An 18,182-nucleotide genomic window follows, 5' to 3' on the forward strand; every position below is an offset into this window, starting at 1 on the left:
AAATTCCATGTTGGCTGACATTAATTACTTTAATCCCCTGACTCTTTATTGATCAAGTTTTGCCTGTAGCAGTGCACCCTTTTGTTTTGTTGATCAATATCAAACTCACAGGCTCCCAATTACTCAAATTCTCATTTTTCATGTGAAAATATTAATTTTCATTTTGTCCTCTTGAACATACAGTGATCCAAGATTTTCAGAATGTTATTGCTGCAATGCAGCATATCACTAGGCCAAATATTAAAACTCAACACAAATACCTCACATGCACAAAATATGAAAACATGACCTGCTTAAAGCAAAGTCAGAACAGTCTTACTTATTAAATATCTCTACTTTTCTGTATAATTAACAATCTATTGTACCTTAATAAAGCCTCAAAAATCAGCAGAGGAGTTTGTTTCTGTGTGTGTCTTTTTTTGTTAATTGCCAGACTACTAGTTTTCACTACCTAGGAAGATGTTGTTTTAGAAGTTATTCCCCAAAATTACTTCCATGTGATGTTTAAAATTCTTCTCCAAACTGATTTAGTTTGATGGATGGTTCAGACTTACAAAAATGTACATTAAATGCAAAAATACAACCCTTTACACAATAAATACAAGGTTATGATCACACACACACAAATGTACTGCATTTCAGTTTAATGAAGTTTTTCCCCTCTTATACTACAACATCGTACAGAGCTCCTTTGTATGAGATAGTTTTGTAGGATTAGAAAATAAACTGTTGTTTTTTAAAAATAGTGAGGAATTTTCACTCTGTCAACATTGTCTATAAATCTGTCTCAATTTTTAAGAAGTGTTATTATACTGAATTTTTTATCTACAATACACACACACACACACATTAGAGTACAACCAACACATTCTGTCAGTTAATTTTTAGACTATTTAGAATATTTAAAGTAATTTTACTTCCAAGGTATCAAACACAGAGAAACTGAAAATGTGGTGTCGATAGAGACTTTATGTTTCTTTTTTTTTTTTGCCATCCCGATCCCACGTATCTTATAATTAGCTATATAATAATTATCTTTAAAATAAACTTATGAATATTTATAACACTGAAGTAATTTGAATCACTTGGTTGTTTTCACTACAAAAAATTATTTTAATTTTGTAATTTGTTCCCAGAAAATAAAAAAAAAACTATCTCCTGCTTTAGCTCCAACAATGACTTTGAAATGTTAATCTTCCTAATGTACAAATGCTCAGGTAGAATAATTAACGTTAATTCAAGCAGATTATATATAAACACACACAATTTTCCACACCTTTGAGTCATTTAATGTTATGTAGGTTGTGCACCTCATGCATAAACTGAATTTTTACAATTATCTGATCTGCTCTTTAAAAATTCATGGTCCACATAGGATGAAACTGGTTTTCAATACACAAACTGTTAATTGACTGCAGTCCTTCTGCTATGCATCCTCTGAAACCTCAACTGAACAATGATTATTTATTTCAGTTTTTATTTATCTGGATGGAACATCTCTTTGCCTTGTCTTGAAAATATAAGACTGGAGCCATTGAGAGAATATCAGTCCTTGGCATATGAAATTTCATTTAGCTCAGGTTTAAAAAACCTATCAGAAAATAATAACAATATATTACAAATGACAGTATTATGACAGCTAAGGAAAGAAAATTGTGTTTCTGATAGCTGATTAGTAACAACAATAGTTCCAAATCATTTTTAAGCAAGGACCACTTGAGGTAACTGTTGTCTTCTGCATTTTATGAAACTGCAGACCAAGCATGACTGTTCTCTAATGCTCCTGCTCTAGGTCACCTGCCAAACACCTCAGAACAGAGTGACCAACACCAGGTGCTGTTCAAGAAGGAGCTGTATTACTCTGGAGGCTCTAAACTGAAATAAGTATTTCCTGCAGAAACAATGTAATATTTTACAGACCTTGTCATTTTTATGCCTTCCATTTTTAATGTCTTTACAAGCCACAGAAGACATCAACAAGTTTTAGCTACAAAATTAGGGCACAGGATGCAAGAAGGTACTTCAATGGCCTGGCACCAGCACCTTTGTGTTCATGTAAAATATTCACTGCTCTGCATTGCCTGCAGCACACTGCCTGCACATAAATGGGTGCTCTTGCTACTGTCACACTGCACAACACTGTCAACACAGAGACTGTGCTGGGTTGACCTTGGGTGGATACCAGGTACCCACCAAAACCGCTCTGCCATTCCCTTCTTCAAGTGGACAGGGGAGAGAAAATATAACAAAAGGCTCATGGGTCAAGATACTGGCAGGGAGAGATCATACAAACCAGATTCAACTCAGGGAAATTAGTTTAATTTAGTTTAATTTATTACCAATCAAATCAGAGTAGGATAATGAGAAATAAAACCAAATATTAAAATTTCTTCACATCACCCCTCCCTTTTTCCCAGGCTCAAATTTACTCCAAATTTGCCTCACCTCCTCCCCTCGAGTGACACATGGGGATGGGAAATGGGGGTTGCAGTCAGTTTATCACACAATGTCTCTGCTGCTCTTTCCTGCATAGGGAGAGGACTTCCCTTCCCACATGTTATCATTTTCCAAATGTTTATAGGCCTCTCTAAAGTCCAGTGCTACTGCAATGGATCCCACATGCCATAAAGTTTAGAGCAACAGGATGTTTAACTTTTTCATAAACAGTGTTGGAGGTGACACTGACACTTCAACAAGTCCCTTTTATAACAGAGATGTGCACAAGTTCAAGTCCAAATTAAATCGGGGACTGGTTACTAGTGCTATTCCTTGGGGCCTGATACTGGGGACAATACAAATATCTTTATTAACAACCTGAGAAAGGGGAAATACCCTCAGAAAACTAGTAGATGATAACAAATGAACAAGTATCCATTCAATATGCTCGAGGATCCAACAGTAACTTAGAAGGCTCCTGAAAGCCTGGAGAAAGGAGCTGAGAGAAACTTTGTGGTCCATAACAAACATAAACACAGAATCCTGCATCTGGGACAGAACTACCCTGGGCAGCAGCAGTCCATGCTGATGCTGAAGTACAGAAAACAACTTTAGAGAGAAGGACCTTCTGAACTGAGCATGAGTCAGCAGTGGGGAGCAGTGGAGAAAAGGAATCCAACAGGGCTGTATCAGTACAGAAGTAGTACTTATTACAAGTAATATAGGGATTATTCCCGTGTATTTGGCCCTTCAGAGAACACTCCAGAGTACTGCTTTTAGCTTTGGGCTCCCCAGTACAACACAAAGAGGAACAGGAGGAAGCCAGTGGAGGGCTGCTAAGATGGTTTGAGAGAACTTGGCTTATCCAACCCAAATTACAGAAGATAGAAGGTGGGGAAGGGTAAATTAATGGCCATAGGGAAGAATATATTGGACTTTTCTTGCAGAGCTTTCTGTTGGCCTTTCTTCCTTTCCCAGTGCAAGAGGGATTAAGGGAAATGTTGATAAAATATTATGAAAAAAGTCCCCATACAAGGTGATACATTAGAATTGTCTTCCCCAGAGAGCCTGAGAAATCTCCCTTCTTGGAGATATTCAAAACTTAGCTGACCAAGGCCCTGCACTGCCTAACCTGGTCCCACTTTCAGCAAGGTGTAGGACTCAATGACATCTATCTATTTCATTCAGACTTTAAATTATTCTGTCATTCTAAGCTACATTTATCAGCTGGAAACCAGTAGTACCTACAGATAACAAAGAACCAGATGAACACTCTAATGAGCTAAATGAGCATTAGTGGTGCATTTTGCTGCCTTTCACATAAGTACCATGCTTTGCAATGCAGAAGATGAAACCATCCAAAAAACTGTGTCATGTAAATACGCATGACATAATCTGTCCCTCAGAAGACTAAATAGCAAAACAGACCATATTCTGTTTCAGGATGACTATATATCCCCAACAAGATAGCAAAATAAGTTCTGCATGCAACCAATGCACAAGTAAATTTTGCTGTTGAAGTGCACAGGAAACTTGCACTGCAGATTCAGGAAACTGCCTTTCTTTTTCATGAAAGATTTGAAGATTTATGGTTATACTATTAGAAATAATGTCTCATTGGAGGAAATTAACTGTCAAAGACAGATGCAGTGATTTAAGCTGCTTTCAGCTCCTTCAATGTGGTAATGAATAAAATAAAATAAATAAAATATAAAAAACTTTAAAACTGCTTGATGCAACAGCTACTAAAAATGAATAATGTCCCACCATCCAAATCAATGACATGCAATACTTTGAAGTAGAAGGGACATATGCTTAGGCGTATGTACACACAGCTGCTTTGTCACTCATCAGGAAACTACCAGATTACCAGACAAGGTAAATAATGCTTAAATATATGTAAAAGATTATTTGAAGAAGTCTTAAATATTACAGTGTTACTGAATGTAATGAGCCACCCTAAAATTAAAATTGTTGATAGCCAGATATTTGCCATGAGAAAAAAGAAAGTGATGTCCTCACAGGAAAAGTGGAGGAAAATAGACAAAAGATCTAGAAATAGCATGAGAAAGCTCATATCATAAAAGAAAATTATTAGTTTTGGAGATTACAGATTTACAGATTCTCAGGTCATTCAAATACCTAGATGTTTTTCCTATTTACAGGAAAATGCTGTCTTCATTGATTATCTCAAGTAACACCTGCCCAAGTCTCTCTACAATAATGAGCTCTAAAAAGAGCCGAGACAAAACCAATTCTGAAAAATGAAATATAAAAGCCTAAATTACAATTGAAAACACATCTGAATTTTTATGGTAATACGCAAATTTTATTAATTTTAAATCATATATATATATACATATAACTAGATATTATTATTGTCTTTACCTTCCAGAGGTCAGCTGTTCCTTCAACAAGTTTGGCATTTGTTTTACAGTATTTCAGAGCCAGATGCAAACATTCAGTTCCATAATCCAGGTCATAGTCTGTACACTGTAGTAATTAAAAAGAAAAAATATACTAAATTAGTCTTAGATACTTCTAAGCAATAACACATTTTCTTTCATTAATGAAACCTTACATCTCAACAGTCCTATCCACAGTAACACATCTGTATTAGGCACATAGGTTAAGCATGGATCAGAAATAAAACCATTCCAAGAAGCTTATTGTGGATATTCAGGAAAGTCCTACAGAAGTAAATAAACACTTTATAAGCACAGATTAATTCAGTTAGGTGCTGCAAGTACTTTGCTAAACCTTTACTTTGTTAAATAAATGAATGAGAAGTTACATGAATAAAAATATTCTTGATGGAGTTGAGAGAGGCCTCACTAATAGACACCACTGACCTTCCAGCGACACAACTTCAGAGTAGAGGAACAATTTAATAGATGAAGAAACATGACTCTTCAAATGCTGTTTTGGTTATTGCAGCATCAAAAAAGGGATGGTAGTAACTAAGAACCTCCATATTCCTTATGTGATTCCCTCTTTCTCCAGTTATCTGCACAGAAAATAGCAGTCCCATGCTGCTACATGAGCCTTACTGATTAAAAAAAAAAAAAAATCAAACCACACCAAACAAATGTTTAGCTATCTTTTAGTCATCTAGAAAAGATATTATTCTCTTGACACACCATTCCCAAGCAGTTTGGCTTCCTATTGATACTGATTATAAGAACCTCATTAAGGAAAAACTGAGTAGGGAGAAGAATATCCTGAGCCAAAACACAGGTGAAAAAGCAGGAACTGGGAGCTTATCAGTCAGGACTACCTCAAGATGAATTAGCCTAGGATAAGGAAGTTCTACTCTATTTTCATATTGCTAAATTAGCAGTCCATCCAGAAACACAAATTCCATGTAACAAGGAAAACTTAAGATAACATCTTGTATTTAAAAAAAAAAGGAGGAATTTCAGAAGATCACAGGCTGGCTCGCCCACTGTCCAGTCTCTATTTCAGAGTGAATTGTCAACAATAAGTAATAATGAACAAGGCATTAATATGTTCTTACTTTCCCAGAATGCTCCCTTTGCCTCCTATAAAGCTATTATTCTGCCTTCAGAAATCCCTATAATAAAAAGTCCCTGAGGGATACACTGAACCAGAAGCAACTGCCTTAACAGCACTCAGTGAATTACAGGAAAACTAAATTTACCCAATTATTTTTTGAATAGCAGTATTTTTTAGCAACTGCAGCAGGGAGTATCTCATTCATCACTCTTTTCATCACATGCTCTGATATTCTAACAGAAAAACCACCTTCTCAACTCTTCAAAATATTCCACCACATCTCACATCTTTCCACAGATAAAGACATCAATATCTATTCAGTCATTTCATGTGTGGAAAGTACTTTAAAACTTTGATCAACCCTTTTGCCCTTTTACACTTAACTATGAATTTTACCATAAACAAACAAAACAAACAAACCTTCTCAGTTAGCCCTCATCACTACTATGAGGAAAAAAAAATGCACACCTCCACTGCCTGTTTCAAATTGTTTATGAACAAAATAACTGCAGAAGTCTCAGTACAGACCATCATGCAACTCCAGTGGTGATTTACTGCAATGAAAACTGGTCATGCACTTGACCTTGTTTCTTATCTTCTAACAAATAATCTCCTCTACTAAGTCTCAAATCTTTAAATTTCCTTCAAGAGTCTTCAGTAAAAGCTTCTGTGAAACGTCTTATTAATGCACTTAGGTTGTTATCACCTCAATCAACCTCAAACAAGATGCCAGTGAAGTCCTTAAAGAATGACAATTAGCTCTGCAATACATAATCTTTACTTTACAAACAATTTCACCATGTCAAATTTAACCACATGTCTACAAATTCATGTTTCAAAGATACTGTGCTCAATAGTTTCCAGTCCCCTCCAGGATTCTAGAAACCAAAATCGTTAAGCATGTAAAAATTTCAGTGGATTAAAGAACCAAAGTTCTTTAGAGAGAGTACTGCAATACAACCTGTCATTCTATTAATTCCTGAAGAAGTTTATTAAAACAGATGAAGAAAATTTTTAGTTTCTATTCTTGTTTTATAATGTATCAGTGAAATTCAAGAAATTCATTGGCATTACACATCTGAATTGCAATACTCATACACACAGACATCCTAGAAAAAAACATAACTATCACTTTTATGTTATTTAAATCACTGAATTCTGACATTTTAATTTGCCAGCCAACTTAGAAAGGTACTTTAAATGTTATTGCTCTTTACAGTTTTTTAGCTTGAGTTACAAAACATAATGGACACAAGAACACAGAGTAACTTAAAAAGGAAAGAATTTCAAAAAACCACTTTGGAACATTTTTATACTAAGCAGAAATTTAAATATACAGGATACAAAAAAGGTCAATAAAGAAGACAAAAGAAGAGGGAACTCTATCTCCAAAATACATAAAAATGCAGTGATCCCTTAAGTAAAGAAGAGATAAAGTGCCAGTAAAACCAGAAATGGCCTACTAACTTTCAATTCCAAATATTTATTACCAAAATTATTCCTTCTTCCACTTTTTTTAAGAAAAATTTTCTGGTAGAACACAAAAAAATTTCCACTAATGTTAACAACATACAGACTAAAAAAAAACCATGCGTTTTTATTTTTGCTTCAGAATGGAAGAGAAAATTTCAGGAATAAATTCAGCTGTGAAGAATTTACTTGAAATATAACATTTTTAAATATACAGGTAATTAATGCAACTAGGACAAAACTAAGCAATTCCAACTTTTTAGCAAAGTATTAATCACAGATAATTAGTAGGGAGTGGAGAAGTTCCATAAATGGGCTAAGGCATCTTGAGCGCATTGCTTGCTTCAAGGGATGAAATATGACACAAAGCAAAGTAATAATTAAAAACATATTTCACTAACACTTGTATATCATGACATTTACCACTCTAATTATCTGTAATTGTTTCAACCTAAACATATTGTCAGAGTGTACTGTTCTCCAAGTCTGATACACTGATGTCAGAGGAGAACAATGAAATGAAGTAGCAGCACAAGGCCAGCTGTTTATATACCATCTCATGCTGAACATCTTCATATGTGAAATTTTAAATCCATATATTTAAAGTGCAGAATTCAACAGCTTCTATACTGCCCTAAGAAATTCAGTTAACAAATTAAGCATTATTAGAGAGCACCTATAAAAAACATCCTGCATCAGGCACAGCATCACCAGCCAATCAAGGGCAGGGATTGTCCCGCCCTGCTCTGCACTGGGGTGGCCTCACCTCGAGTGCTGGGGGCAGTGTTAGGGCACCTTAATATAAAAAAGACACTTAACTATGAAAGAGTTTCCAAAGGAGGGCAACAAGGATGCTGAGGGGCCTTGAGGGGAAGCTGTATGAGGAGGGGCTGAGGTCACTTGGTCTGTTCAGCCTGGAGAAGAGGAGACTGAAGGGAGATCTCATTGCAGTTACAACTTCCTTACACGAGGAATCAGAGAGGCAGGCACTGATCTCTTCTCAGTGGTGATCAGTGACAAGACCCCAGGGAATGGCCTGAAGCTGTATCAGTGCAGCTTTAGGTTGGATAGTAGGAAGTGGTTCGTCATCCAGAGGAAGGAACAAACTCCCCAAGGAAGCGATCCAGCACCAAGCCTGGCAGAGTTCAAGAAACATTGCAACAATGCTCTTAGGTGGTGGGACTACTGGGGATGTCCTCTGCAGGGCCAGGAGTTGGATTCAGTGATCCTTATGGTCCCTTCCAACTCAGGATTTTCTATGATTCTAAGAAATCCAGAATACTTGTGAAGAAAATTCTTACTGACCCAGGTATACAATCATTCTCATTCCAAGTCTTCTGTATGTAATTCGGTGTACATCTAGATTGAACTAACAATACAAAAATCTTTTTAAAACTCTTACTCTTTCTAAAGCCCCTTTATTACTGAAAGCCTTTTTAGCATAAGTTTGACAGTGTACAGTTAACTGAACTTGACATGCACACATAGCTTTGCGAAACAATAGACATAGTTTAAGTTTCAGACCACAGATTTGAAATGATGGAAACAGCTGGAAATATTGGCACAAAACATATCCACAAAAGAAAGAAAACATAATAGTTTAGCTCTTTAAATGACACAGAAGGAAATATGTTACTTAAAAATGCTTTTGTACTGTTGAATATTCAAAGGCATTCTAATAGGTAGCTTTGGGGACACTTTTTTGTGGGTAGTTTTTTTTGTTTGTTTTCCAAGAGTGGATATTTGAATAAAGTGCTACGAGTGGAATGAGATACAGATTTTAGCAATACACAAAGTCTTCTTCCTCTTCCCCCAAATTTGTTTGAAAACATTTTGAAAAATAGTACTACTTCCTAAAATGCAAGGTGTAAACATAGAATAAGAGGCTAGAGAAAAGAGCAGCTATGCAGCCTGTGTCTCCCTGGTATTTAATTTACTGTATCTTTATATGGGAACTGGCAATCATAAAACAGAGCCAGCACAGATTAAAAAAAAGGTTCAATACAGGACTGTTATTTTCTTATATTTTCATCATTCCTTAGTTTATAATGACACAAAACAATATTCTTTTATGCATGAACTGAAAGAAAAATTTCAGATATGCTCCTTTATACAGGTATCTTTAAAGCCTGTGTAGAGACAGTGTTTTCACTTCCCTAACCCTTGACTGTGCAATCTTTAGCACTTTTTCCACTGTCAGCAGCCTATCCATTTTATTCTCCCATGTAAATCCATTCAGTAACAGTATCAGAACACTTGCCCTTAAAATGCATAACTAATCAACAAGAGCAGAGCCTTAGGATTTTTCCAGATCCTGGCAAATCAAGTTTCCATGGCTGAAATGCCAGAATACATCATGAACATTCATCATCAGGAACATTTTACTGAGTTGAGAAAAGAAGTAGACACAAACTCTCACTGAACCTGAATTGGCCCATTTTTATAATATTTTATAAAGATTTTTTTTGCCATGCTCATTACCATTGAAACCAAAAATTGCTAAATCCAACAGTGGATTTGCAGAAAGTAATCAGCCTACATCAATATGCCACAGCTAAATGAGAGACAGCAGAAGCAGCAAACAGAAGGAGGAAACATGAATGAGGAAACATTGAGATCAACATAAACCAGATTATCTCACCTCTGAAACTATTTTTACTGTAGTTAATTATTAAAACTGTGGTGACAAACATCCAGATGCAGTAGTAGTGAGGAGAACAAAGATAAAGAAATTTGCTCCCTAACAGAATTAAGCAAGCCTTTTTTTATACGATCTGTATATATATCCCAAAATCTTTCAGTGCAGTAACTGCAAGTGCCTTTCCTGTACATGCCATGATTTCATGGCAATCTGCCATTAAACCCCTGAACACTTCCTGATTGCTCATTGCCATATTTTGGTACTCATGCTGCTTCCAAGTACACTAAATATATACACCCATATTTTAGTTACAACACGAAGAAATAAGAAAATGGCAAAAATCCATGTGACAAGAGTAGCAGTCAAAACACTGTGTTAGGATTCATTGTTTACACTTTTTAAATTATCTTGCAAATTGGAAAATACTTGGGAAGCAATTATTTGGACAAGACAAAGACAAGAAAAATCTTGCCCTCATGTAGAAAATACAGATTATTTACATTATTCTAAGAATATTTGAAGACATAATTTTTCACATTCTCCCAATAAAGAGATTTTTAAATACATCACATTATAAAATTAAGAAACCAACAGATAATTTAATCAAGGCTGGAAGCAAAGGTGAGCCAAATTCAGGCCAAGCTAAAATGCACTTTTAAATTTTAAAATTTTTTAACAGATAAGACTGTTCTTGGAACAATCTACTTCAGAAAAATCACCTCTTGAATTATGCAAGATTTTAAATGGTCCTTTTCCTTGCCTTTCAATACACCAAACTGTCAATAACAAGAGTTTAAAATCACTAGCTTCACTACCTTGTCTTCTTTGTTACTCTCAGAACAAGCAGCAGATGACAATTTAGGTGGGTGGTCTCCCATACACGGGGTACCAGGACCCTCACTCAGTATTCAGCATTTTCTGAGCCTGTGCCAAACAGGTGATTCTCATGGATACAGGATACTTACCAGGATAAAGCCAGTAACACAACAGTATTCTCATAATCCAATCTAACTTCCAACTTGAATATTTGCATTGTGTCTTCTTAGCATACACCTTCCAAATTATATCTGAAGACAAAATGCCTTTTCACTGCCATAGAGATGCCAAATTTCACCCATGGAGTGGAAGCTTTGCACCACTGCAGCAAACAGTTCCAAGAGCTAATATGTGAATTTGCAAAGTTCTTTGAGATCCTACAGGATGAGGAGTGACATAAAATGGAAGTAATTATCCCATTAGCAAAAACCCTTTTTTTTTCTTGTGCAAGGCATTAGAATCTCTCCAAACATTCTTGTGGCAGAATTTAATTAGGGCAAGGTGGGGATCCAGACAATATCCTGGCTCTACCATTGTGCCAAAGAACTAATCAAGTACAGAGCTATCTAAACTAGCTTGGTTTTCTCCAGACCACCAATCTAGCTTCACTTTTTGAATAAAAGAAAGCATTACTAACAAAATTTATTTTAGCACATTTACCCTGAAAAGTATTCTTTAGAATTGGGTAGGCTTTAAGGATAGGAAAAATCATTTATTCCTCCCTGTTCCTCAGGGTAAAGTTGTCAGGTTAAGAAGATGCTAGATGGAATAGCATATCTCTTTGGAAAACATCTCAGTGTTACAACCTGCAGAATATAAAAATTAGGATATTCATTTAGGTGAGGTTGACAGCACTGTAGTTAAACACTCTGCATGCATCAGCCTGACAATGAATGGAGAAAGGCAGAACCTCTGCAAAACTGACTTATTAAAAAAATAGCGCCATAGCAATTTTGCATCAAAACAAGACAAAAATTACCAGCTTTCAGTGTGCATTAAATGGAACAGGACTCAGGTTCTACTGAAGTTCCAAATAAACAGTTCTTTCTAAATGTGACTATAACAAATCACAACATCAAAGCTGAAATGGACCACAACAATGAAAGGGTGCTGTTGATAATGTGAAATTTCTCATGTAAGAAGAAATAGATTACCTAACATTTAGTAGTACACAGATTTCCTTGTCAAACCATTATATCTGAAATCCTAATGACCTATGAAAAATCAGAAATGCTTCCTTTTTGTAAGATTATTTCATCTGCTTAGATTGTACATTGGAAAAGTCACAGATATTTGCCATCTTCATACAAGTAGTGCACCAATAATTAAAACCAGGGTTAGGAACTTCAAAAAACTATTCTGCTGAGTATTCAGCTAACTTGGACCAACCAAGTAGGTAGTTACACTAAAACTGTAAACAGATGGAAGAATGATGCCTTTAAGACTGCATATGAATACATTGGTTTGTAATACTGCCTTCATACAATCATACTACAAGACAAGTCTAGCCAGCTCTTACCTAATTCACAAATCACTTCTTGATTTTGTATTTCAGAATAATGAGAAGGAAGAATACCTATAGACACAAACTAGAATGCAGAATTAGGACAAATACAATAATGGTGTTACATGGCATATATTTATAAGACCTGAACATATAACTATAAACTGTAAAAGTAAAGAGGGTGACCAGAGCCTGGGGATGTGGAAAAGGAAGTGGACCTACACACACACAGAGCATTCAAAAACTGCAAAATCACTTTGAATAAGAATGAATTTTGAATATAAATTATCATCCTTACAAGACAATACACTCAATAAAAGATTCCTGATTTTTTTTTAAAGACAAAGGCCAAGAAACAACCCAGTTAAAATTTAAAATAAAACATATATTCTATGCACTATTTGTCATATGTTTCCAACAATGGTGATCTCTTTTTCGGGGCTTTAACACTACAAAAATGAACAGCTCTGACCCATACCACTAACTCAGGATGGAAGAGAATCAGACAAAAAAATGATCCCCAACTGAATGCTTACAGGAGATAAAATATTAAGTTGGTAAACCTTCGTGACAACTTACATGCCTTGATATATACAAAGTTTCATGTCTGGTGTATATTAAAAATAAAGGTTGAGGTGCCTTCAGATTCAGATATCTTTAGTCTTGGTAAGCAGATGAGCAGCAGTTTTTTCAGAATTCCAGCACTAGAATTAAATGCCCAAATTTTGTCTCACTTATATCTTGATTCTTCAGTCCTTTTTCAGAATCTGACCCTTTCTCCCAAAGTTGCCAAGGTTTTAGTCAACAATTTGTCTACTACCGTTCATCTAATCGCTTCTTGCTCCTGGCAATAATAATTTGACAGACATTGATGTTTTTAACAAAGAATGAAGCCACAGGAAAATCCCCAAATCAGTCTAGACATTTTGCCTCGAAGGACTTTGCCTGACCTCTGCCAAAATATTGCTAAACTGCTACAGCTGACTCCATTTCCCTGCTACAGAGGATACTAAAATGCTTCACACATGTTTGAAAAAGAATGCCAGTAATGGTGTGCCCTTTCAAAAAGTACTTTAGAAGTTTACAAAATCCACATGGAATACACTCCCTATTATTTACATACAGAAAAGACAATACTTTGAGCAAATACTTTTACAATGGCCCTAACAATAGCCAACTTCCTTTCTTAGTCTGGCAAGATCTTCCCTGAACATTTCTAGGGGTTTGTTAGAAGAGAACCATTTTAGGATTTCCTTTTTTTCCACTAATGACCAGGTTGGACAGTTTGCAGACTATCTCTTTCCCCATCTCCACCCAATCCATGGACATCTTGCAATGATTTTTTTGGGGAGTGGAAGAACATCTGCCTCCCAGAATTCAGCATCAAAGTATGTGAATGATTCTCTCTGACACACTATTGTTGTGTATCTTGTCATTACTATGTTTATATATAGCTGTTCTCTCCTATGCAGGCAGATGGCCCATAAGTAAATGTAATTGCTTAATATTCAAAGAGTGCTTAATGTTGGCTATGAAGAGTTACACTAATTCAGTGTAGCCCCAAAAAGTACTAATCCCTACATATTTTCTACACAGATTAGATAGAATGCCTAAGATCACACTGATCTGTGTGGATATCTGTAAGGAGGTTACAAACATGAATCAGAGAAACGTCTCTAAACATGTTGAAGCTCATTCTCCTTCAATGAGTATTCCTGCTTCCTGTTCCTATTTTTTTTTTCACTTCAGCTTCATTGTTCTGATTAGCTAAATATAAACTTCCATGCTCTGCAAAAGGTCTACTATGGACAGATGATTAAACTAACTATACATGTAATACAAACACCCCACCCTCCCCAAAAAGTATGTAATTCCTGCAATAAATTTCCACAGATATAGCAGATCTTGAGGAAAATTGTAAAATAATGTATAAATTATCAGCAGAACAAAAATGTGTACTTTTTAAATAAGATTCTTAAAAAGCTAACCCTTAATTTTGAATTAGTGATCAGACTTTGCCATACCACTCACATATCAAGGATTCCTGCACATAGCATTCTAACATATCCTGCTCTTTTTTCAGCTGTTGGTAACTATTCCCTCTCACAAGGTTCTTGGCTTCCCTGGACTGGTGGCACTGGGGAGCAACTCTGATATTTTCCACACCCATGCTGACAACCCCTTAACCACTGCATCATCTTAGCAGAGCTGTTTGTTTGCATATCTGACATAGAAGCTAGTCAGAATCTCCCACCTACCCCACTCCTCTTCTGCTTCCATTTTTGGTTATTTCTCTTCCAGATCATGGAAGGGTAATGCTTTTTTTAAATGTTCCTGTTACCTTTCTTGCTTTAGCAGATATATTTCAAGTGTTCAATGCTTTGAGTATTTCAGCCTTTATGTACAGTAGGTGCATTACTTTGTACAGAACACATGACATGACACAACACGATGCTTTGTGTAAAAGACCAAAAAAAACCTTTGAGATCTTTGTGCATTTCACAATATGTCAAAAACAAGTATTACAAAAATCAGTCTCAGCCTATTCTGATTAAAGGAAAATGGTAGTCTACCTGACTTCCTGATACTCTAATTCTTTTAAAAGGTACTGCTCCAGGGAACACTTGACTTCTGGTAAGTGAAGTCTTTCCCCCACCCACCTCCTCCCAGGCTTGCAGGCTCATACTCCACATTTGTTCCTATTTAAATTAAGAAGTGGAACAGAAACATGAAACTACCTTAAGCAAAAATGAACAAGTCTGGTCTAAGGAACCTATACCTTATTTGCTATCTTTGGACAGGATGGATTTTCAATTAACACTTAAACTTTCTTGATTTTCCTTGGGATTGATAAAAATAGAAAAAAAAACCAAGTATTTTTAAAGATTAGGAAATTGTTATTAACATAATAAAATAAAAATTATTTTTAAAGAGTTCAATTGGCTGATTTTGCCCCAGATAGTTGAGAACTGAAGTAAATCATAGATTCTGCCAATTTTTTGGAACTTTTCCAGAGGTTTTACTAGTTATTAGAGATTTGCATTTTTTGTTTTAAATTTTTTTTATTTGTCCATTTACTGTGGTTCATTACATTGTGCAGGAAAGGAGAACTCACAAATTAGGACATAGCAGAACTAAGAGTACTGATGCAACACCACTAAAGAAATTTATATGTCCTTTTTATTCCCTAAACAAATTTATATGTCCTTTTACCTAAAATCCCAAGGAAAATCCCAGGCTAACATAAAGCCTCCCACCTGCAAGACCCACACACACTATAAATACAGTTCTTTCTCCCCTTGCAGTTATTTGCATTGGTCACTTGTCCACCCCAAGCCAGATACACATTGTACAAATAAAACTGGTAACTTTTATAAATGTTATAAAGCTTATAAATTGTATAAATTTGAAAGTTAATAGTTATGAAGTCAGAAGTCTTGACATGATAACAGTTAAAGCAGAAAGTAATATGTGTCTGAACAAAGATCTGTTTGGAACACTTGTTTTAGGCAACAGGGAAGATGTAAGACTGAAAACTAAATTAAAAGCATCACAATGAAATGCAGGTGAACAACCTGACTGAATTCCTCAAAATCTGCCCTGAATTTTTGTCACCAAATGTGAAGAGGATTCCCTGTAGTACACATATATTTTAAGATACTAGTGTAAATCAAACTTTTGATATTTGTACCTAAAACTAATTAGAGGAGATTCAACAGGGCATGTATTTTTCCCCAAATCACTACTATCCTTTTTTTTATTTGAGCTAGAAATGGAAAATGTTTTCTAAGGAAATTACCTAATTTGTTAAAGATCATACAAATATATTTTTCCATATATTAATAGTGTTAATATCTTACTCTGTTCTAGTTCTAGATAAATTTAAAACAGCTATAAAAGGAGAAGCACCTCTAGAAAAATTTAAAACAGCTATAAAAAGAGAAACACCTCTAGACTGCTCTTCCCAGATTGCTATCAGAGAAGAAGAGCCAAAACACTGCAGATAGCAAAGCTGTAAGGGTCAGGTATCTGACCTCTAACTAAATTTTGCAACTTGTGGTAAATATATTCAGATATCTAACACTCACAAACATATCTGGAAGTCAACATTCTGAACCTACCTACTCACATCTGACAGTGCACTTAAATAGAGATGGAGTTTGAAAGCAGTATTCCACATTACCACTGTGTAACTGCAAAGCTTGTGTTACTCAAAGCACTAATTCAAATGGACAGTTTCTTTCCAAGGAATGCATGTTTGACTGTTGTTTTTCCCCACACTGTTGTTGCATAAAGGTCACAACTGTATAAAATACACAGGCATGGGATCATGATCCCAGGCAGAGTCAGCCAAAACAAATTCCATTCCCAGCTTTGTGAATGACCTGCAACATGACTAACAAAATTAGTTTCTCGTCTTTGTTCATCTGTACAATGGTACTTACCTTCACCAGGTTATGGGAAGTGATTATGGATACCTTAACATTTAGAAAGCATCATAAACTGCACCCATTCCTACAAAAATCTGTCCTACAGTAGCTTGACTAGGTTTTTCAGGACAACGATTATCTGTCTTTTTTTATTTGTTTGTACAGTTCCCAGAACAATAGGGTCTTAATCCTTGACTTGGACAGCTAGACACCATTGAAACATAAATTATTAGGAAACAATATGAGTTGAGAGATTTTAGCAAAGTGTTATACTTCCCAAGGGTCCAGGCACAGAGCATTAAAATGACCAGAATTTAGCCAAAGCAAAGGAAACTGGGGACAAGAAACCATAGCCTTGGTTGCTTCTAACAACTTTGGTGGCTTATTCTTGAAAGAGCAGGGATACAAAAGAGAAGACTGATGGAATGCATATGTGAGAAAAAAACTCTATTCAGAGGAGCACAGGAACTGCAAATATAGTTGTCTTTTTAGTGAGGCATTTAGGACAAGAGCTTTTTATGTATTTGCCAGCTCTACCGTATTTGCAAATTATAAAAAAACATGGTAGAAAAAGTACTGGGTTGTTTGGGGGCTGGAGGGGAAGGTGGTTGCAAGAAACAGCACATGAACATGAAATTTGCTAAAAGATACACACATCAAAAAGGGTTGTATAACCAACAGCAGCAGTGGTTTCTTGAGATGTGTTCTTATGCACATAGAGGATACATTTCTTATAAGCATACCCACTACATTCAAGGTAGAATCTCAGAAGTATCAGCTGTGTGTCATATACTAAGAACAACCCCCTGCCTCCTGTCAGAAGCAAAAAGGTTGAAGCCAGTCCAATCTCTTGAGTAGTTCTTCATTTTGGATAGGCCTTCATCTTCAGCATTTAATATCTTCAAGTATCAAGCATAAAAGGTATGACATAGAATTTGTGCCAACATTAAGTAACAGCTTCTTCATTGCCTGTCCTCACATTCTCTTGTTAGTGATTTCTAAGCTTTGTACTCTCTGAAAGTGAGTATCAGAAACTTGGGCTTGTTTAGAATTGAAAAACTGATGGGAAGCATGACTGTCAGCATGAACACGAAAAATAATTGCTTCCAAGTGACAAATGAAGAAATGCTCTGCTTCCAGTCAGTCTGGAAGATACCTGGACAGGCAATTTCCACAAGGTGATGAATGAAAAGGAAGCAGTGCTGAGACGAAAGCCTGGAATGTTTCCAGTAAACTGTGAATGCAGGGTGGGGCAAATGAAAGCAGTCTTCAGGGCAAATTAAGGCAAAAGAGTCAGGGTTTAATACATTACACACAACTTTAATTTTCCTGAATAAAGTTAATTTCAAAGTAATATATTAGGAAAAAA

General features: G+C 35.7%; 1 protein-coding gene across 1 annotated transcript in view; it reads right to left on the minus strand.

The window, feature by feature from the left end:
• The window catches only part of CRPPA (CDP-L-ribitol pyrophosphorylase A), a 104,523-nt gene that overhangs the window by 60,872 nt on the left and 25,469 nt on the right, over window positions 1–18,182 (minus strand). Inside the window, exon 4 of the mRNA XM_054273858.1 lies at window positions 4,825–4,929. Within this exon, the coding sequence (XP_054129833.1) occupies window positions 4,825–4,929 (105 nt within the window). The remainder of the gene's footprint in view (window positions 1–4,824; window positions 4,930–18,182) is intronic.

Source organism: Melozone crissalis, unplaced genomic scaffold, assembly GCF_028551555.1.
Source record: "Melozone crissalis strain CALT ecotype California unplaced genomic scaffold, PUWL_Pcris_2 ptg000016l_1, whole genome shotgun sequence".
NCBI classification, from domain to species: domain Eukaryota; kingdom Metazoa; phylum Chordata; class Aves; order Passeriformes; family Passerellidae; genus Melozone; species Melozone crissalis.